General features: G+C 41.6%; 1 protein-coding gene across 2 annotated transcripts; it reads left to right on the forward strand.

Moving 5' to 3' along the window:
• Positions 1-10133: 10133 nt before the first annotated feature.
• On the forward strand, positions 10134-20776 carry tcea3 (transcription elongation factor A (SII), 3). Of its 2 annotated transcripts, none has more exons than XM_005744472.1 (21): positions 10134-10363; positions 11087-11149; positions 11237-11342; positions 11474-11579; positions 15189-15704; positions 15787-15897; positions 16101-16202; positions 16304-16375; positions 16485-16592; positions 16695-16763; positions 16921-16980; positions 17127-17198; positions 17314-17370; positions 17467-17529; positions 17651-17725; positions 18732-18892; positions 19001-19057; positions 19202-19356; positions 19465-19611; positions 20208-20279; positions 20390-20776. In XM_005744472.1, the coding sequence occupies exons 1-21, from the start codon at positions 10295-10297 to the stop codon at positions 20396-20398; spliced, it is 2250 nt and encodes a 749-aa protein (XP_005744529.1). In that variant the 5' UTR covers positions 10134-10294; the 3' UTR covers positions 20399-20776. The 2 variants fall into 2 exon arrangements, with proteins under 2 accessions (XP_005744529.1, XP_013769146.1); XM_013913692.1 differs by having other exon boundaries at positions 16698-16763.
• Positions 20777-21320: the final 544 nt, after the last annotated feature.

A 21320-nucleotide genomic window follows, 5' to 3' on the forward strand; every position in this document is an offset into this window, starting at 1 on the left:
AGTTCACTATCAGTAACATCATAGCACCCACCCAGCTTTAATATAAACTCCGTCATGCTAGCTAGTACGCAGTACAAGTTATTGTAACTGACGGTAAAAAGTCAGCACAACGAAAATAAACTACATCTAAACTTGGTTCATATCTGACCCAGATAGACTGCAGGTCATAACTTCTTACCTGAAGTTCAGTTCACCTGACACTCGGACCGGCGGCCACCTCGGGTCTCTGCTCCTCCTGCCTCCCCTTCCCTCATCCACCTGCTGACCTCTGTGGAAGCTCCCCCATAGCCACCACCAAACAACTGAACAAGTTATTTTTACACATGTGCCAGCATCTGGCCAATGCACCACCTTTCGTTGTTTATACCGTTACACACACACACACACACACACAAAAAAACATCGGCCCATAAAAATGAAAAATCACCATCGGCCCACCGGGAAAATACCTGGTATGCCGGATGGCCAGTCCAGCTATGGTCGTGCCATCAGTTAACCCTTCGCGTGCCAGCCGTGGCACGCATGCCCAGGGTTGCCGACCCCTGTTGCAGCAGATGGCCATCCCTCCCTGAGTCTGGTTCTGCCTGAGGTTTCTTCCAGTTGAAAGGGTTTTTTTTCCTTCCCACTGTCACCAAGTGCTTGCTCATAGGAGGTAATCTGATTGATGGGGTTTTCTCTGTATTATTGTAGGGTCTTTACCTTATAATATAAAGTGCCTCAAAGAAGCTGTTCTTGTGATTTGCCAGCATATAAATGAAATTGAATTGAACTTGCCTAAACTGAATTGACAGAAAAAAGACCTTTCTGGTTGTATCTATCTGCTACTTCCTCCTTTGTTGTGCACCAAGTTCTCTTAGAACCCTGTTAATTTGCTATCTACATGCTTCTGTGAGCCAACTATAGAAGCTATAGAAAGTTCAGTAAGTGCATTACTGACTACCTGATAGATGGGCCACAGTATAATTCTGACTTGGCGATGGGCCGTGCACAGGAGATCCACAAGAAACTGTCTCCATTTCTGTCCACCTCGTACACCTTAGACCATGCCAGCTATAGAAATGCTAAATTAGATGATTTTGCAGTGGATGGATGTATCAGTGATGCACTGGTGGATGCTTTTGTGGAGTTGTTTGGGAGGAATCTACTGCTTCTGAATGTGAGTAAAACCCGAGAGATGGAAGAAGGAAGAGGATAGTCGCAAAGCTCATGTCTGTTGTGGGAAAGGATGCAGTGGAGTGCAGTTACCTGGATCCTCTGAACTGGAATACAAACACAGGGGCTGCAAGACAAAAAATGACGAGGGAAGAGCAGGATTGATTTCCTAAGGAAGGGGACACGTGCAGCTAAATGTTAGAGATTTTCTGTCAGTCACTTGTGGTGAGCTGTGGTCCACTCAGGGAGCAGCATCAGATATGGTGACACCAGGAAACCAATGAAAGTGATTAGGAAGGTTAGCTCTGTGATTGGCTGTGATTAGTATTATATATATTTCATAATAATTCAAAATATCATCAGAAGTATTTCCCAAATATGGGCTAAATGAAATATTTCACATCTCATTATCATCATGTACCATAGTTAACAAGCTTCTATCTTTTCTTAGATAGTGTAGACATTACATTACATGGATTTGTTTAAAACTTTAAAGCAACTTAAATGTTTGTTGCAGTTCAAACATTGAATCCTTACTGGTACAAATAACTGACCTGAAATGAGGTTTGTCCACCAGTTAGTGGTGAAACTGGTGTGATTCTCCTACAATTTATTTTTGTTTTCATTGTATTTAACAGTCTTCTCTTAAACAGATAAGTAACAAATAACTACATTTTCAACGTCATTTAAAGTTTCAGGGCGAGTAACACAGCCCTGCTAAAGCATGCTGTGGCAGACTTATGGTATCCTCTGGCCTTCAGCCAAGTGATGTAACCCAATAACCTGGTTTCCCCAGCTCTGCAGACACAGATTGGATAACATTGCTTTTCCTTGTCTTAATAATCTTTTTGTTTTCCTGTTGCTTCACTGTGTCCTCCTGTGTCCTCCTGGGGACAAACAGATATCCTGTATCTGTCTTCATGCATTCTTAATAATCCAAGATAGATAGATAGACCCCAGGTTAACCTTGGGGTGACCTCTAAATAATAATAATAATAATAATGGATTGCATTTATATAGCACTTTTCGGGACCCCTCAAAGCGCTTTACAATACCACTATTCCTTCACTCTCACATTCATACACAGCTACAGTTGTAGCCACAGCTGCCCTGGGGCAGACTGACAGAAGCGAGGCTGCCATATTGTGCCATCGGCCCCTCTGGCCATCACCAGTAGGCGGTAGGTTAAGGCCATTAAGAGGATATTTATTTCTTCAATAGAAGTTCATTGGACAAAATTCCTTTTCCTCTGGGCAGCTGAGTCTCATGTGGAAACATTAAATCCACCACAGACTTGAAATAAGCTAAGCCAAAAGATGTTTGGATAACTAAGCTCATTTTCTTCATCTTTTTCTTTTCCATATCATATCCTGATTTTCTTGCTTTTGGATGTTAGTTTTTGTCCTGTTAGTTTTTTCTCTCCACAAAGCAGTGGAGAGAAGAAGTTCAGTGTAGATGATATACTGTGACATGTCAGTATGCTGCATTTACTAAGCTACCGTGTAATGTTTCAATTAAGAAGACAGAGAAAAAAGTTTTAAAACAGTTTTCATTTTAACACAAAGCAACCTGGCAGATGAAGCAATGAAGCTAAAAGAACAAACAACGTAATAAGAGACCAGATAAACCCCCAAAGAGAGAAAAAAAACCTCTCATACCCTGAGAGCAAATATACAAAGTTTAAGGGGTAATTGGTTTAAATAATGTTGTCACAACTGTTAATGATATCATTAGTCAGTGTTTTGTTTCAGCCAGTCTCAGAGTGAGGCTGTTCATTATCTTTTGATCAAATGTTTTTTTTCATCATTTTCACACATCTTTTCCCCCCAGTTAAGCACAAAAGGCCTACTGACGAAACCACTGTCTTTTTTTTGGTTGCTTTTAGTCATTTTTGCATTTTTTTCCTTAACGCTTGGAGAATCTTATATGTTTCACAAACATGCAGGAGCACAAAGTTCTTGCTGTAGCAGCTTCTTTCCATGCAGCAGATCCTGAAGATCCATTAGGGTTAAGTAATTGGAGACAACTCTTCTGGACATTATGTATGATTTTCCAAAGGTTTACCTGTACTCACTCTGACCTGCTAACTGACATAAGAATAAATGTGGATTTCTGTAAATGGGCATATTCAGTAAGAGAGCACATGTATGCAAGCTGTGTCAGAAAATTGATTCTTCTTGTTCTTCTGGCTATTATTCAATTTCAATTCAGTTTTAAATATATAGTAACAAATCAGACCAGCAGTTGTCTCTAGGCGCTTTATATTGTAAGACAAAGACTGTACAATATTACAGAGAAGACAGAACCAACCCCAACAATCAGATGACACCCTTATGAGCAAGTGCTTTGGCGACAGTGGGAAGGAAAAACTCCCTTTCAACAGGAAGACACCTCCAACAGAACCCAGCTCAGGAAAGACAGTCATCTGCTGTGACTGGTTGTGGGTGAGGCGAAGAAGACAAGACAAATGCTCTGGAAGATGAAGAGGTAATGATGATGAGGGACATCACAGCAGATGACCTGCTCCCTCTCATCTTAACCCTTGCACCCTCTTCACTCATACCAACATCCATGAACTTTCTCTGTGGTCCTGTTTTCCCTCCTACCTGGCAGCTTCAGCTATGGCAGCGATGAAGCCACAGACACCCCCCCCCCCCCCCCCCCCCCCCCTCCTCCTCGTGGCTTCATAAACCAGTGTGCTCTTATTGCCTGTCCTAAGCCTGGATAAATGGGGAAGGTTGTGTCAGGAAGGGCATCCGGAGTAAAATCATTGCCAAATAAAAACATCAGCTGCAACAAACAAAACGACATCCTCTCTCAGATCTGTTAACTGTCAGTCACAAATGAGGAAGTCCAGTCCAGACATCAGCAACTGCACGTATGTTATGGGAAGCTTTTTAAAAATTTGTATCTAGTTGCATTAATCAGCTGATAAAGGTCTGCCTTACAGCTCTGCTGATAACTTACGCTACGATGTTTAAACAAAGCCAGATGTGCTATTGTGTATGGCAGGAAGAGATACTACACAAAGTTTCCATTCCAGCTTCTCTTAAAACACAGTAGAAGGAGAGTTCAACAGAAAGCTCGGCAACAGCTGCAAATGCAGAGGAAAGGTGTAATAGATTTTGTAGCTTTTGAAATATGGTGCAGTAACTGGATTAGTGAGCATTTGAAAAGGAAATGAGACTAAGAAGGGATTTACACACTAACACAATTCAGCCTGCTAGCTTGGGAACTCAGCTTTGTCAGTTTCACAGGTTCATCTAAAGGGCTCATGCACTGGGATGTTTGCAAACAGCCAGGTTCTCCAGCACAGAGAGCAGGGATTGAATCCCACCCTCCCATCCAAAAACTGCAGCATCCGTCTAAGCTGCGCTTCCATTCACGACTAACTGATTTGTTTCTGTGTTTTGAAGGACATTCCCCATCCCTCTTTCAGTCTGCAGTGAGAGGCTTTATGAACTTGTTTGTCAGCATAAAGCAGAAGCTCAAACACAAACGAAAAAGAGCTCAGAGATCAAATCGCAGCCTTTGGAAGAACCACAGGATCTTTTTGCAGACACACTATACAAATGACTCAGTGTCTGTCCAGAGTGCCAGTGTGTAATTGATGGTTCTGGATAAGTTATAGTACATATTTTACATATCCCTTTCCAGTTTTTTTCTGTCTTTGAAGGCATATTTGGAGTATTGACCCTACTTCAATTGCAGACTGAAAGCTTTCTTTATAATCTGCACATAAAATAATGCTACACTTTGTTCTCAGAAATTGGGTCAGTCATCTCCTTCTAGTTTATTCACTCATTTGGTTATTTTGGCTGGATTGTGTCTAGCAGTGGCACCACCAGTTATTTTGGTCAAAGGTAGCCTGAAACTGCGGCACCTGCCAAAATAGTGTTGGATATGGCAGATTTGGTGTGTGTGTGTGTGGCGGTAAATAGAGACTTACACACAGCTGAAGGTACAAGGATGTTCTTAAAGTCTTTGGGTGGTCCAACCTCTCAGGGAGCTCGAGCCTACTCTTTGCGAGTGCCGCCACTGAACACTGGTCATTATTAACAGACAAACCAGCCCCACCAGCCTGGGATTACCTTCCAGCCAACTACAGATGTGAACGCCTAAACATTTCTGCCACTTTGTTTTGACATGCTCTATTATAGGTTCTGCATCCTACAGCAGATCCAGAAAAAAAATTGACAGCTAAATGAAATCATTCATTTTCTGGTCTGATGTCATCCAAAAATTGCCATAATTGCCCAGGCCTGGCGTCTCTGGTCTGTGACTGGCAAAGACACCAGTGCTGGGCGAGGTGCACGGAGAGGAAAGCAGACTGTTGGATGTTCCCTGTTGGATCTGTGGTGACTCTTTGTCTATTTAAACTCAAGTGCAGTTATACACTGCACTTTCTTCCATCTGCTCGAAAACTGACATCTCACTTGGGTGGGTGGGGGTTCCAACGTGTACCTAAGCCTAAAGGATGTAATCTCTCCAGTGTGTCCTGCATCTGCTCCAGGGCAACCCCCCCATCCCTAAACACAGTCGGTAACAACTCCACAACTGGAAGACTAAGCTGAACAACACAGGGCCCTATGGATAAGAATAACTCTCCTCACCTGGCCACAGTTTTCATTTTTGCTTCACCACATTGAAAACTGTACATTAGAAGCTTGATTAAAGGCTCACAACAACAAACCAGAAACCACTTTTGGTAAATATTGTCAGATTTAACTCAGAACAAAATTTCCCTCATATCAAAGTTTGAAATACAGATCTATTTAGAATATATAAGTAGGTATACAGTGATGAGAAGAAAGGGTATATTTAATGGGTTTTGGAGAAAAATGTCTTCTTTTGAACAACACAATGTTCTTTTTTACGTAAGACATGAAAATATGCAGGCATAATGATTTCATTATATTTTGTTAAGAGGGGAAATGAAAAGCACATTCTGGAACTGCTGGGATTTATTATATGACCACATATAGCCACTAAAACCATTTAACACTATCCTCATTCATGTATCATAATTGTTAATTTAATATTCATCAACACTTAGAGCACAAACAATACCTATTCCAGGCTAGTCTGTGCATTCAAAGCACTGATAGGAAATGTTGCTTGTGTGGGATTTGCATGTTTCCCGCAATCACTGAAATGGCAGCACAGGTGCCGTTATAATATTAGGACTTCTCTAACCATTCCTTTGATCTAATTTTTTATTCTCAGTTGGATCCAAATAAATAAACAATTAAATTGCAAATAATTTGTTCATTGTTAAAATATTTTCTTGCACAGTGGATTCTTGTACTTGTAATGTATTTGCATTTATAGAGCATCATTTTAGTCCTACCGACTACTCAAAACACTTTTAACTGCAAGTTACTTTTTAATCATACATTCATGCAGCAGCACCTCACAAGTGTGGCAGTTAACCTGACACATTGCTCCAGACTGTGGGGGAACCCCAAATACCTGTAGGAGACCCACTCCAGGCACTCTAGCATGCGTTAAACTCGCAAATTCCACACAGAAAGGTCCTACTCATGATTTGTTAGGCAGTGCCACCATGCCACCCTTTTTCAGATGTCATGTTTCTTATGTGTGCCATAAACCATCGCTCCTGTGCTGTTTTACTGTTAAGCTGTTTGGATATTCCCCCATGATCCTTTAAAGAGCAGCAGGTGCCTGTGTCTGTGGGAACCTGGGCTAATGTGGTGGGAACACAAACATTTACCTTGACAGTAACAAGGTTCTCCTTGAACTCTATCACTATTGTCCCATAAAAAAGCACACACACACACACACACACACACACACACACACACACACACACACGTACAGTTTTACAGTTTCAAATTCTCTGAAATCATCATTTTTTCCTTGACCCACACTGGTGGATTTAAAATACATCTGAATAGATACGGGATAAAATTTGACCTAGAACGGCTTAAGTGTATAAACATCTGTAACAGCTGCACATCAAGGGTCTTAATTTAAAAAAAAAAAAAGTTTTCATGTTTATAAATTTTGGGTATATTTAAGAAAAAACATCAAATTTCCAGGTAAAAAGAAATAAATTTAGGGTATTTTTACAGATTTGAACTGAACAGTATGTAAGGGTTAAAATAGATGAGTTTAAAGTTTATTGGTTGAAGTTTAAAATTTGCCTGTTTTATAAAGATTTAAATCCAAAACTGGAACACCTCGATGTTATTTGCTACAGATGAAGAGAAAATGCATGCAGCATGCTGCAATACTTCTAATGCATGTTTGTGGAGGCAGAAGGGCTGTCCATGGTTAAAATGATTATAACTTATTATACTTCTTATAACGGTTTCATGGTATTAATGGTTTTAATGGTATTCATTAATTTCCCATCAACACCTCCTCATTACTGCCCTCACTTGTTTTTGGTCCTGCTTGTGTCAATTCACTTTGCATTTTCACAAATTTATCATAGGTGCACAGAAAAGCAAACAACAGAAGATCTGAAACACGGCTTAACCTTAACTCTAGCGCTCAATTTGCTGCTGGAGACAAGGCGGATGTTAAGAAGGTAATATTTAGCGCATTTGCCTAATTTAAGGTTTGAGAAAAAGACTAAAGAAACAAGGAGAACGTTGGACTTTTCCTAAGAATGAAGAGATCAGAAAGTTCATTTAAGTCAACCATCTGAGAAAGGGGTCAGCACATCCACCTTTCCTTTCCACCACCCCAAAAGTGAACCGTTTAGTGCTTGGATTTAAAGGATGTTGCTTGATCACTGCTTCTTCCTCTTGGCCTGCTTCCTCTGTTACCTCACAGTGAACTGTCCCACTTCTCGACTTGGCCGCCTCGGTCGTTACCTGCCAGACAGATTGCTGTCTTGAGGCACGGAGGCAGGGGTGTGTTGTACTCTCAGCCTGTTGTGTAAGAGCTCTGTAAGGAGATAATGAGCTCTTAGTCTGCACTTTCACCTGCGGTCATTAACACAGTTATCTTAAAATCCCTGCTCTACAAACAAGACCGTCACACTTTGCTTCTGGATTAATGGGCCCTTCATATTTTATACTTCATATACTTGATATTTGAAAACATAAAACCCCCCAACAACCCCCGACTGGTTAGACTTTATCTTTAGGCAGGCATTTCAGTTTTCCAACCATTGCTGTTCTGTAATGATATACAATTAAGTCGGCACTGGTGTCTACATAAACTGTGTCCCTATAAACTGCTGGCTATGAATATATTTTGGATGAGAGGCAGAGAGATCTAAACTATCTGACTTTCTTCATCCCTCTGACATTTAATCTAACTTCTAAAACTAACTGATGCATGCATATTGTGTGTCATGCCTTTGCTTCCCACAGTGGGGGGGGACACATCTCTAGGATCTTAATTGTATCTGGTCTCAGTGTCTGTTGGACTGTGGGAGTATCTGGCTATTCTATTTCCCTCTGAAAGAAATGTTGATTGCTATCACAAGCTGTCACAGCAGGAGATACAAACACAAGGATATAAAGAAATCCCTCGCTCAAGTAATTTCTTCGACTTTAACAATATAAATTTAGATGAATATTGTGCTAATATAATTTCACTAATTGTGTCTGTGGAGTTCTTGGAAAATGTCTTAGGCATTCACCCTTTAAATCAGGGGTGTCAAACATAAGGCCACATTTGGAAAATGTGAAGGAGGGCATAAACTTTGGAAACATTTTTTTCACTGCTATCAAATCTAACATAATGAAATGTAATTTTACACATTTAGATTTTTGTGATGACAGATTTCTTACAGTTACCGCAGCAGCATTTCTTCATCGTGTAGAAAAACTGAGATGCACTGTTGAAAGTTTTTAAAAATTGTTCTTCATTTTTTGTTCTACTATGTGTTTTATTCTATTGTTAAGTGTCCCTGGGTGTCTTGAAAGGTGCTTTTAAAAAATTTATTTTTCTGCTTCTTCTTCTTATTATTATAAATTTGCACTTATCTTTCTTATATTACTGTAAATGGCCTTAAATGTGTATTTAAACACCTTCAGACTGACAGAAAGACAAGTTTCTCTGGTTCTACGCAATAAGATCAAAGTAAAGATCAAAGGAGTAAAATGAGTTTGACCCCTGCTAACTTCCACAAATGTTTTCTCATAAGAAAAAAAAAAGATGAAAACCTTCATTTTTCTCATAAGATTGATTTGCCTTATTCACTATTTTTTTAAACACAACATAACTATAGAAAGTCAGTACTTATCGAATAAGCATTATTTCTCTATAGGAGAGCACGCAGTGTGAGACATCGGCTGTTACTTTTATAAAACATGTATGAATGTAAAGGCTGACTATTCGGTTCAATTGGAACCGAACTGGAAGCTTTTCTGTTTCTTTCTCGCTTCCTCGAGAAGACGAAGAAGAAAACTATCAGATCTTAATGTTAGGTCCACTGCAAGACAAACAGAAGCAAACACGAAGGTTCGTGGCTTTCAGTGCAAAACGAAAGTTAATTCTCATGTCGACTTATATCACACCACCCTCTGGTGGCCGTGACATAGACACACTTTTCAGGACGTGTTTTTTCCCCATTTTGTGAGAGAAAGTGAAATTGTTGTCTGATTTAGTGTTCGAGGTGACCTTGTTCCGTGTTACAAAAAATGAAGTAACTAACAAAGAAAGAAACAGGCGGTAAACGGTGACTTAGTGTCGGGCTGCTCTTTGGCACAGCAGCAGTTGCCCGAGTTCTGCCTTCAGTGTAGGAAAGATTAATCATTACACAGTGACCTCGTTTTTGCTGGAAAATCTTAAAGAGAGATCATTTTGTGATATAATCCGTCCGGGGTGTAGAGAAATCTAAGGAGCCACAGGAGAGCAAAGCATGATAAGACAAAATAAAGTTGATTTTTAAAATAAAAGTCAAATCTCTCACACTAAACTTCAGTCATCCCTGTTGTCCACGGGTCTACAACTGTGTCTATATTTAGTTTGTCATTTGTGGAGCAGGTCAGCTGGGACCCCTCCGCAGGACACGCCTCTCGGCTGAATGGAGTGCGTCGCGCGTAAAGTCCGACCTGTAGCAGAAACAAACTTTTCTGTTTCTCGGGAGTTTTTTTCTTTTTTAAAATAAGTATCCATTTGGCGCAACCGATCGGTCTTTAGACGACTAAATGCAGCGATGACTCGAGAGGAAGATCTCATCCGGATTGCAAAAAAACTGGACAAGATGGTGTCTAGAAATAACACGGTGAGACTATATTTTGACACCCACAGGTGGCGCGTTGTCCCGCCACCTCGCGCTGCGCAGAAGGCCTGCAGTAGACTTTTCCATAAATTAAAATGGGGTCCTCTTCTTTTCTGTTAAACACGAGTTTGGTTCCTGCTGACTCGGTGTGTTTGGAAAGTGTGCAGAAGTGAAGCGCGAGCTTGACCGTAACAAACGATCAACAGGTGTTCGTGGGTTTGCGTGTATTTCTCTTGCAGGACCGTTTCAGTGCCAGTGTGCAGCTCTGCTGTGTAGCCCAGCTCTTTTGTGTTTGTCAAAAGCTTTTTTTCTCTCTCTTTCTGAAAATGCTTAGCGAGTTTAACTGACATAGAAGTGCGCAGAACAGAAAGTAAACACCGCGGCCTGTGGGCGTAAGGCCGTGCTCGTGTTGTGACTGAATCTGCAAACACGACATTGTTCGCGTCGCTCCTGCACAGTTAGGGGGCTGCACAAGATAATGCGACCAGCTGTAATCGGAGTAAACAGCCGTGCAAAACAGTGGATCTAATGTTGTAAAAATGCCATCGAGTGCTAATGAAAAAATAATAATAAAGAAGTGAAAGTGTTCTTGTTTGCTAACCACATTGCGCTTTCTTTTTTGAAAGGTTAAGATCTGTGCGTTACACTGTTATTACGCATTTCTAAATGAACCCTTTCAAGAGTTAGGGGGTTGCAAGTAACGATGTCACTGTTTGGTGAATACAGGAGGGCGCCATTGACCTGCTGAAGGAGCTGAAAGGCGTCAATATGACTCTCAAACTTCTACAGGTGGGTTAAATTTTAATTTTGCTGATCATCCTGGGGAAATGTGGAAAAAAGAAAAATAATTAACCCGTGTGTCTATGTTGGCTTCAGGAGACGAGAATTGGAATGTCTGTTAATGGTATCAGGAAGCACTGCACAGATGAAGAAGTGATTGCTTTGGCAAAAGTCCTCATTAAAGACTGGAAAAGACTTCTGGGTACACACACTGATTTACATGCATACTACAGTGTTTCCACAGCGGTGAAATGGTTGCTTGTGCAGTCAATACATCAGCACGGAGTCTGATTTGCTGATATGATTTCTCCTCCAAAACACGCACTCATGCAGACTCTGGCCGCTCTCATCCCGAGAAATCGTCTGAGACCAAGAATGGTTTGAACTCCAGCAAAACGGCAGCTTCTCCAAACAGCTCTCCCTCGGAGACGCAGAGCAGGTCAGTGGTTTTACAGCGGTTACACAGAAACTACACAGGTACACTTAACGTGACATTTAATACAAAGAGCACACACACATTATGAAGTGAAGTTCTGGTTAATGTCCGCATACCTGCTGTGCCTGCCTGCTGTCAGGTCCGTAATGATGTGTGTGTGTGTGGCTCTGCAGTGCACTGGAACAAAAGTATTTTCTTCGCATTCATAAAAACACCTTGAAAAATAACTCTCTGCTAAAAGTGACAACAGCTTTGTAAAAAAAGGCATTGAAATGTTTAAAGTTCAAATAACATTTCAAGGTAATCTACTGCCTGGCTGATCTACATTCAGACGATTTAATTCAGTTCAGTTGTATTTGCATAGTGCTGAATCACAACTGGAGCTGCCTCAAAACTCTACAATAAGACAACAGTCAAATGACCCCTTTGACAAGCACTTGGCAATTGTGGGAAAGAAAAACTCCCTTTTAACAGGAAGAAACCTCCAGCAGAACCAGGCTCAGTGAGGGGCAGCTGCAAACAGTTTGGGGTGTTTAATGACATTAAGGACAGACCAGACTTGTGAGCCACTGTAATGTCACATTTTATCCTTTAGGTAGCATCATAACTTTAAATAGGGAGACTTCTTTTAATGATAAACTGCACATAAAAGTGTTAAACCTTCTGATAGAACAGTTCTCGTAAGAAGTGAAACACACAGAGTAGTGAGCTCCAACGTGTTCATTTTACTTGCAAGGAAGCAAAAGCAGGGCAGAGTTTCATTTATACGCTTTTTCCAATGTTATCCACTTTTTTTATTGTTAACAGTTACTTGGCATCCTTGTACTGAACATGATTCTGTCTGCTTTGGATAACAGATAGCAGAGTAGCCACAACAAAGCCTGAGAAGAGCACAGATGGAGAGAGACATTGAGAGATACACTCTTCAGCTTACTGCAAAGCGTGTTACATAACTTTAATAATTTTTCTATCACCGTCATTCTTTCTAACAGCCAGCAGGGGGCGACTCCAGAAGTCTGTGGGACGATTTATTACCCCCGGATATATTTTCCAAATTATTTTATGTTCTCAGTAACAAGTTAAAATCTCATGAATTGGACTCGGCCTTTCTCTTTTTTTGGACTGTCTCTCTCCCCCATCACCCCCAGCAGGTCCCTCTTACTTTTTCCTTCCCACTGTTGGCAAGTGCTTACTCATAGGAGATGATTTGATTGTTGGGATTTTCCATGCATTATTGTAGGTTCTTTACCTTACCATATAAAGTGCACTGGGGTGTCAGTTGTTGTGAATAGACACGACTGAATCAGGTTATTCTGCATTGTGACTGACAGATTGATACCATATTAACGTGCAGACTCACCAACAAGAAAGAAAGATGGGTATGGTGCTCCTGAGAGTTCCAACGAACAAATTAAGAAAACAACAGCTAATTAAAAAAATGCTTCGAAAGCACACAAAACACAACAGCAAATATGTATCTAAAGTATTACATGAATAATGTGATTAAAACACATTACCTGCGTCTTTTCCTCCCTCACAACAGCGATGAATCCTCTACTTCTTTAAGCGTGTCTCACTGCGATCCTTCACACGTTTTGGTTTCTACTTCTGCAGCTGGTCCGTGATGTTATTGTGCCCCCAGAAACACTTCAATTGTGGATTTTTTTCCCAATTCTGCTGTGTTTTGTCTGCTTTTCCAGCATTTTTCTGTTAGCTGGTGTTTTCTTAAGTTTCGGTGGGTTTGACCTCTCGGGGCCACCGTAGATGGGAGACCACAAATCAGTGGATGATGATGATGTCTTAAGGGCTACATGTCAGACTCGTTGTTTTTTTTTTCTATTTCGTAATTCAGTTTAGTGTCAGGTAGGTTCTTGTTTGGTTTTGCTTGTTTCACTTTCACTGAAGATGTTTTAATCCTGGGTTATCGTTAGTGTTTTTAAATATCACAATATGGTGGGTCCATGGTGTAGTGGTTACGTGTGAAGGATCCCTGTTTTGAAACCCAGTCTCAGGCAAACACAGGCTAGCGTGCTCGTTGTACCAGTCTAAAAGCCTGGATAGACGGCAGGTTTGTGTCAGGAAGGATATCTGGTGTAAAAACGTTGTGCTAAATTAAACAAGGGAAATCAGCCAAAAGCACCTGCTGCCAGTGGATATTTGTTAGAGTCCAAATTTAGGAAGTTCTGAACAGGTATATAATACAAACCTTGCTCTTTGTGAGGGCAGGTGACTCACAGTTATGCAGACATCCTGTGTCTAAGTAAACGTGTCCCTGAAAGCCTCGCTTGATGTTAATAATGATCAGTAATGTCTGTGTCTGACGTCTGTGTTAGGTAAAGCTTCAGCGTTGCTCAGACGTCCTTATTAGACTGAAGAATCTCAGTTCAGGAGTGACTAAGACTCAAGGTTTTACCCTTTATGTTTCTGTTGAGCTAATTGACTTCATGCTTAACAAGTCCCAGGCTCCTGATGCTGCTTAGGACCTAACAAATTTTCTTTAAAAACAGGTTTTGGTAATATTGTCTGTGTGGAGAAGACGTCACAATCGTGTACTAACCAAATGAGTTGTTGTTAAAGAGAAAACAAAGACAGATGTGTTAATCGGATCTATATATGTTTTACTTTGTAAGAGATGGTCGGACCTGTATTGTACTTGTGAACAACATCAACTTCCACCTGCTTGCTGTTCAGTTTTTGGTGTCATGATTAATTTTGAGAAGGGAGATGACGCTGGGGTGTCAATCATGTTTGCTGGGATGTGACCCGACTGACTAAAACTAAAAATATTTCCTTCTTTGTTTCTCTTTAGTTAGTTTTTTTTTTGACATCGGGCAGGATGATGGTCCGGTGGTTAGCACTATTGCCACACAGCAAGAAGGTCCTGGGTTCGACTCCACTGTGTGGTCCGACCTAACTGTGTGGAGTTTGCATGTTCTCACTGTGTTTGGGTGGGTTCTCTCTTATTTCCTCCCACAGTGATTTCCCCAATTTTAGTGATTTACTCATAGGTGTGAATGGTTGTTTGTCTCTTTGTGTTAGTCCTGTGGTCGGCTAGTGACCTGTCCCTTTGCCTTTCACCGTGTGACGGCTGGAATAGGCACAAGCCTGCCCGTGAGACCCCACCTGCTCACCCTGGTGACCCCGAATTGAATAAGAAGATGGATAGTTTCCCAAGTACACTATAGCAAATCAGCTAGTTTGTTTTTCTTTTTCAAGAGTCTACTTTTAATTAATTTAATTTAATTTTATAGTTTTTAGTTTACCTCTATAATAACCTTGCTACATATATCTTTTAAAGTCTATGCTTAAAGCTATTTTTCCATGTTAGATGGGATAGATTATAGAATATAGAGGTCAGCACAGTGATGTTGTTTTGTTCTGCAAGGCAGCACTGTTTACAAGTGCATATGTAGGGTAAAAGCTGAGACGCTATGAAGTGTCCTTCACTGTTTAACTGCATGAAAGCACTGACTACTTCAGTGCTTGTCAGTGATTTAAATCATGTTCGTGTTAATATATTTGCCATTTTTTCAACCCACTTCCACCTCTAACACTCACTGTGGTAATTCTTGCATAGAGGTAAAAACAGTGCTTCTCTTTTTTCTCTCTTAGTCACAGCGAGCAGGAAGTCAAACTAAAACAAGACTCCGATCAGAACAAAAAACACGCTAATACAATCAGGAAAGACAAACACAATGATGGCCATGAAATCAAAAAGAGACATGCTGACGACCTCGTGGAAGAAAAGCACCTGGAGGACCTTGGAAATGCAAAACATCTGCAGGAAATCAGGAAAGAGAAACAAGCACCCCCAGAAAATCCCAACGTGGAGGTCGATAACAAGAAGCCGAAGCCTGCGCAAGACCCACGGGGTGAGAAGCACAAGTCGGAGCCGAGAAGAGGGAGACCATTAGAGGAACCAAAAAAGACGAGGCACGTGGAAGAGCTCAAAAAGGAGAAAAACCCCACGGAGCTCAAGAAGTGCAGCTCTGCAGATGAGATGAGGAAGGACAAACCGAGAGAAGAAAACAACCACGAGAGGCTCACCAGCACACCTCAGAGGGAGAGACCTCTGAGCGAGCCTCAGAGAGAGAGACCCACTGACCCCCACAAGCCCTTGTTTGAAAGGTGAGAACGTAGAGGCTCAGAAAAACGCACAACACTTCCCAGTAAGATCCAGCAGAGCTTCAGACTCTGTTGTATATTTCAGGAGAGGTGTGCTGGACAGCAGTGTGCTCTATCCCACCCGTTTCCCCTCTCCTCCTCGACCCGCTCGGCCTCCTCCCATCAAACGCCCCGCCATGGATTTTCTGAAAGACAGGTTTGGACTCTTGTGCTGCCTGAGCTGCAGAGCGCGCGGTTGCTGCTAATGACTTAACATGCATCAGTGTGTTCCACGTGGCCTAACAGGATTCCTGCTGTGCATGGTGCATGCTGACAAGAGTCACTCAGGTGTGTTTTTGTGAACAGCATGCCGCATCGTCAGGTGGCCTTTTGACCTCTGCTGTTGTGACATATGTCCAGGAAGGATGGCAAAGACTCTTCCTCCCGACCTCCTCGCCCTCACGCTCCCCGACCTCCTTCTCCACCAACTAAACGACCTCCTGTGGAAGTAAAGAAGGAGAGGTCAGATGTGGTTTGGTGCATGTTTCTGAAGTTCTTGAGTGATGTTAGACAGAAAACAACGAGAGAGTTTTAAAAAATCTCAAACAAGTGCTGATTTTCAGGAAAGTTCCATTGGATCCAAACGCTCCGATTGCTCCTCTTCCTCTTCACCTACATCCTCCTCCTCCCTTAAGGTCAGGCTCTGCATGCCTACTTTCTTTGCAGTGCCGTAACGATTTTCTGTCATTATTCACTCTGTTTATGAAGTGATTCATCTGAGCTCAGAGCTGTCTTTTCATTTAGAAAAGAGCCTCCTGACCCCAACGCTCCTCTTCCTCCGCTTCCTCTTCACCTTCACCCTCCTCCTCCTACGAAGCGGCCCTCTCTAGATGGAATGAAGGAGAGAGACAGGTCTGAATCAGACGAGTTACAGACGGGAAAATATTTTTGGGGAAAAAAAACAAACAATTTTATTCGGACTCAGAATTTGAATCTGTTTTTTATTTGCTAAAGCAGGAAGGAGTCAGACTCTAAGCTGCTTCCTCCACAGAAAAAGACGTCAGATCATGTGAAGAAAGACAGGTCTGGGATCTGGGAATGGTTCTGTTTCTCATTCATGTAAAAAAAACAAGTTGGCTGCAGTCTCTGGATGATCAGTGGCCTTAAGAAATCTGTTTCTTTGGTTTTACATAAAACACTGGTGTTCAGTGTTGGTACCAAAGCTGTGTTCTTTTTGCAGGAAAGACTCAGTGGATACCAAAATGTCTAGAAAACATTCAGATGAAACCAAAAGAGAAAGGTTTGCAAGTCATCTGCATGAAAATATCTGTTCATTCCCTGTGTGAAGACTGTTGGATTTTAGAGCAAAGGGAGATGGATGCATTCTCGTTTTATTGTTCACAGACGGGTTAAAAAAAATCACACACAAACTCTTCCTTTTGTCAGGAAAGATTCATCAGACTCTAAATCCCCCCCTCCCAAAAAGCCCACCCTGGAGGCCAAAAAAGACAAACACAGGTGTGCAGGAGCCAGGAAATAAGTTTGAGAATACAACATAAGTGTGTGTGTGTGTGTGTGTGTGCACTTATCTTATATGAAATGTGATGCTAGTGATGCTAATCCTTTGTTGCAGAAAGGACTCCTGTGAGTCAAAGCCTGGCCAACCTGTGAAACGTCATTCAGCTGACAGGTATCAGTTCTGTGCACCAGTTTAAATCTCACCAGTACTTAAATGTGAAATCCAAATGATTAAACCCAGACTGACTGAAAGTGTTTCACTGCTTAGACGGGAATCGACTGACTCAAAGACGAGCAGCTCGCCAGCAGCAAAGAAGCTAACAGGAGAAAGGTAAATAACAGCGACCGGTGCTGATTAAATACAAGCTCACCAAACTATCAACTCTCAGGTGTTAAAGTTTTGTGTACTTCTGCACGTGAAAAACATAAATGACCTTGAGTTTGAATTACAGGAGAGAGTCTCAGGGCTCGAAGGCTCCTCAGCTTGGACCTCTACAGAGGAAGCCCTCTACTGACAGCATCGAAAGGTATTTAATTATGTTTCTCAGGTTCTTAGGATGATTTTATCTTGCAGGGTACAAAATAAGGTAAGGATGGCTATTCACTGTAGATTTACAGTACTGTGCAAAAGTCTTGTGCCACCCCTCAATTATTTATATTGGTAGGAAAATGGAAAATTCAAACATTCATAGAACTACAGCATATAAAGAATATAGGATTCTATATGATTCTAGCTAGCTTGAAAGTAAATATTTGGTCTGATCACCTTTATTCTTGAAAACAGCAGGAACTCTCTGAGGCAGCATTCTTCTCATTTCTTTAACTAGTCTTCAGAGTTGTTCTTCAGGCTTCTTGAAGGACATTGAAAGCTCTTTTTTGGATGTTAAGCGCCTTTTGTTCTGTTTTCTGCTAAGATGATCCCACACTGCTTTAGTAATGTTGAGGCTCGGGCTCTGGGGAGGCCTTGTGTGTTTTTCTGTCTACATATGTTTCGACATTGTGCTTGGGGTCATTGTCGTGCTGGAAAATGAAGCCGTAGGTATGGTATCGCACAGTGGATCAAAATGTGATATACCGGTAGTCTAAAATTGGTCCACAACAACGGTTCATCTCTTGAGTTAGGTGCATTTTTAAATGCTTGAATGATTCATTGGTCAGTGTTGAGTAGCTTAACAAACAAAAAAAAGTTGAGTAGAGTAGTGGCTCAAGACTTTTGCACAGCACTGTATGCTTATTATTTTGCACTCCTATTTCACAAGCTGCCAGTTCGTGGGAGGACTCAGTGGGTGGCAACAAGCGACTCCAAATAGCCTCTTTATCAGTGTTGACATTCATCATTCTTTAATATTTTTTCAAGGACTGATGAGTCAGAGCGTTTCAGGATGGGTTCTTTACATGATGGATGTTAGTAAATGAATTATTGCTAAAGGTTAAAGCTGCACTTGTGTGGCTGGTGTGCAGCACCAACAACGTTTTGATCCGTATTTAATGAATTTGACACTAAAAATCTTTGTTTTGTTTTTTTTTTTACAGAAAGAGTAAATCCGAGGCTCCCAAAACTCCCACTACCCCGACCAGCCCCATGTCACCCAGCTTCAGTTCTCCTGGGGGTCCGCTGTCCCCTCACCTGGCCACTGGAGACTCCATCAGAGACAAGTGCATTGAGATGCTGGCAGCTGCCCTGCGCACAGATAGTGAGGCTTAGGCTGCACGTTATCATTGCTGCAGTTTTAATATTCACATTAAGACGCGCTGCAGACTGCCTGCTGACTTACATGAAATGTAATTTCTGAACTTCACAGATGATTACAGGGAATTTGGAGCTAACTGTGAGGGCATGGCAGCAGAGATTGAAGATCATATCCTTCAGAGTTGATAATTCTCCACTATGCACTATGATTAATTAAACTGTAGTTCTTTCAGTGCATCTTGTTTCAACATTATAGCTGTTATCAAGCATGCTACTCGGAGGAATTAGTTTGCCCTTGACAGTGTGATCGCACATATCTACCAGGAGATAAAAGCCACTGATATGAAGTATAAGAACCGAGTGAGGAGCCGCATCAGCAACTTGAAGGACCCGAAGAACCCAGGCCTTCGCAAAAATGTCCTCGCAGGAAGCATCGAGTTACGCCGCATCGCCACCATGTCTGCTGAGGTACAACAGCCCTGCAAGTTCACCTCTCCTCAGCAATGAGCAACACTTTGCACATTCCTGCCTTTTCTTTCCTCTTTCGTTATCACACATCATGTCGTCTTTATTAAGGAAATGGCCAGCGACGAGCTGAAACAGCTGAGGAACGTGCTCACCCAGGAGGCCATCAGGGAACACCAGATGGCTAAAACTGGTGGCACCACCACCGACCTGCTGCAGTGCGGCAAGTGCAAGAAGAAAAACTGCACCTATAACCAGGTACACACATGTGTCAGAGCAAAGCAGAGAACAGGACTAATAGGGCTCTAATGGTGGCATTAAGGCGAGTGAGCGTGTGAAAGCGATGTGTTTCCAGAGTGAAGCAGGCTGTGATGTTTGTGCCTTTTTCACACAGAGAGGTGGTGTTGTAATAGGGCAGTTATTTCTCCAGCTGTTTGCTTTTAGTTATCACATAATAATGAGAAATTTTTTGCTGTTTCACACGATGTGACCGCACTGAGTCGGCTATTTACTGCTGTTGTTTGTGATGTTCTGAAAAGCCTGTAGAGTAACTGTTTCTCTTTTGAATGCCACAGAAAAACAAGAAAGCTGTGGGGCTGTATTAGAGCTGGGGCTTAAATCAGCTTCAGCGATGCTATTTGATAATTTGGGGAGTTATATGGGAACATAGTGGCTCAAATAAATATAATGAGATTGATGTATTTCAGTCACAGAGTGGGGGATATACACTGTACTAGTGAGGAAGGAGTGTTTCAGCTTCACTGTAGGTCGTACAAACCGCTTCCTTTCAGTTTGGTGTTTTGTTTACAGTTAAACCTGCTGTGTGTGTGTGTGTGTGTGTCTGTGTGTTTTAGGTGCAGACACGCAGTGCTGATGAGCCAATGACCACATTTGTTCTGTGCAATGAGTGTGGCAACCGCTGGAAGGTAAGACTTTGCCTGAACCTGAACAGCTCTGCTCTGACGCTATTTCATGCTCTGTTAAATAACTTTAAAGAGATTTTTAATGCTTTTTATTGTTCTTCTCTAAATTTCAGTTCTGCTGATGCCATCAAAGGTCACCCCTCATTTTTTTTTTCCTGAGCAAACTGAGAAGCTTATTTTCTATAATGGGATGGGAATGGAGTTTATAAACTGTTGCAGCTAGTGATTTAAAGTGATGATGTTGTTCTTAAGATTTCCATTTTATCTTTTTTTTTTTTTTTAGATTTATAAGCATGTGCTAATAATCAGAGTTTGCTTTATGCAGCTTTGAGAACTAAGAGTGTATGACAGTTTGATGACTGAGTCATTAAATAAATCTAGCTGTAACTTAACAATAATCATGGTGCTGTCATGATGGAGAGAATCATAATCCATTTAATAAGCTGTGACATATTACGACTGCTCACTTTGTACATATCTAAAGCCAATAAAACTGCATCAATCAACGTTATGGTTGCTTTAAAAACTGTTAAGATGTTCTATAGTCTTCCTCTTCTGGTCCGCCCTGCCGCCCTATTCATAGCATCTACTTGTGTCGCACCCACTGCATGTCCTCCTTCACTACATCAGCATCATTCAACATCCTTTGTCCAACATATCTACATGCCCAAACTCTCTCAGCCTCCATATCTGTCTCCATACATTGTATAAGATTATTATGTATGTGACCATCATTCATCCACCCGTCCGTCCGTCCATCCGTCCATCCATCCAGCACCAAATATCGTGTAAGGGAAAGACCCCACATAAATACAGAGAAAACCTCGACAATCAGATGATCCCCTTTGAGCGAGCACTTGGCGATAATGGGAAGGAAAAACTCCCCTTTAACAGGAAGAGACCTTCATCAGATCCAGGTTTAGGGAGGGGCAGCCATCTGCACTGACTGATTGGGGGGTGAGGGGAGAGAAACAGGACAAAAGACTTGCTGTGGAAGAGAGCAAGGGATTCATCCACCTCTTGATTGATTCATCTTCTGCCACT

The sequence above is a fragment of the Pundamilia nyererei genome, unplaced genomic scaffold (assembly GCF_000239375.1).
Source record: "Pundamilia nyererei isolate P.nyererei 1_Seehausen unplaced genomic scaffold, PunNye1.0 scaffold00144, whole genome shotgun sequence".
In the NCBI taxonomy this organism is placed as follows: Eukaryota; Metazoa; Chordata; class Actinopteri; order Cichliformes; family Cichlidae; genus Pundamilia; species Pundamilia nyererei.

Coding starts and splice junctions, on each gene's coding strand:
- tcea3 (XM_005744472.1), top strand. CDS start 10,295: ATGACTCGAGAGGAAGATCTCATCCGGATTGCAAAAAAACTGGACAAG. Junction 15,898..16,100: donor ATGGATTTTCTGAAAGACAG/GTTTGGACTCTT, acceptor ACATATGTCCAG/GAAGGATGGCAAAGACTCTT. Junction 19,357..19,464: donor TCGCCACCATGTCTGCTGAG/GTACAACAGCCC, acceptor GTCTTTATTAAG/GAAATGGCCAGCGACGAGCT.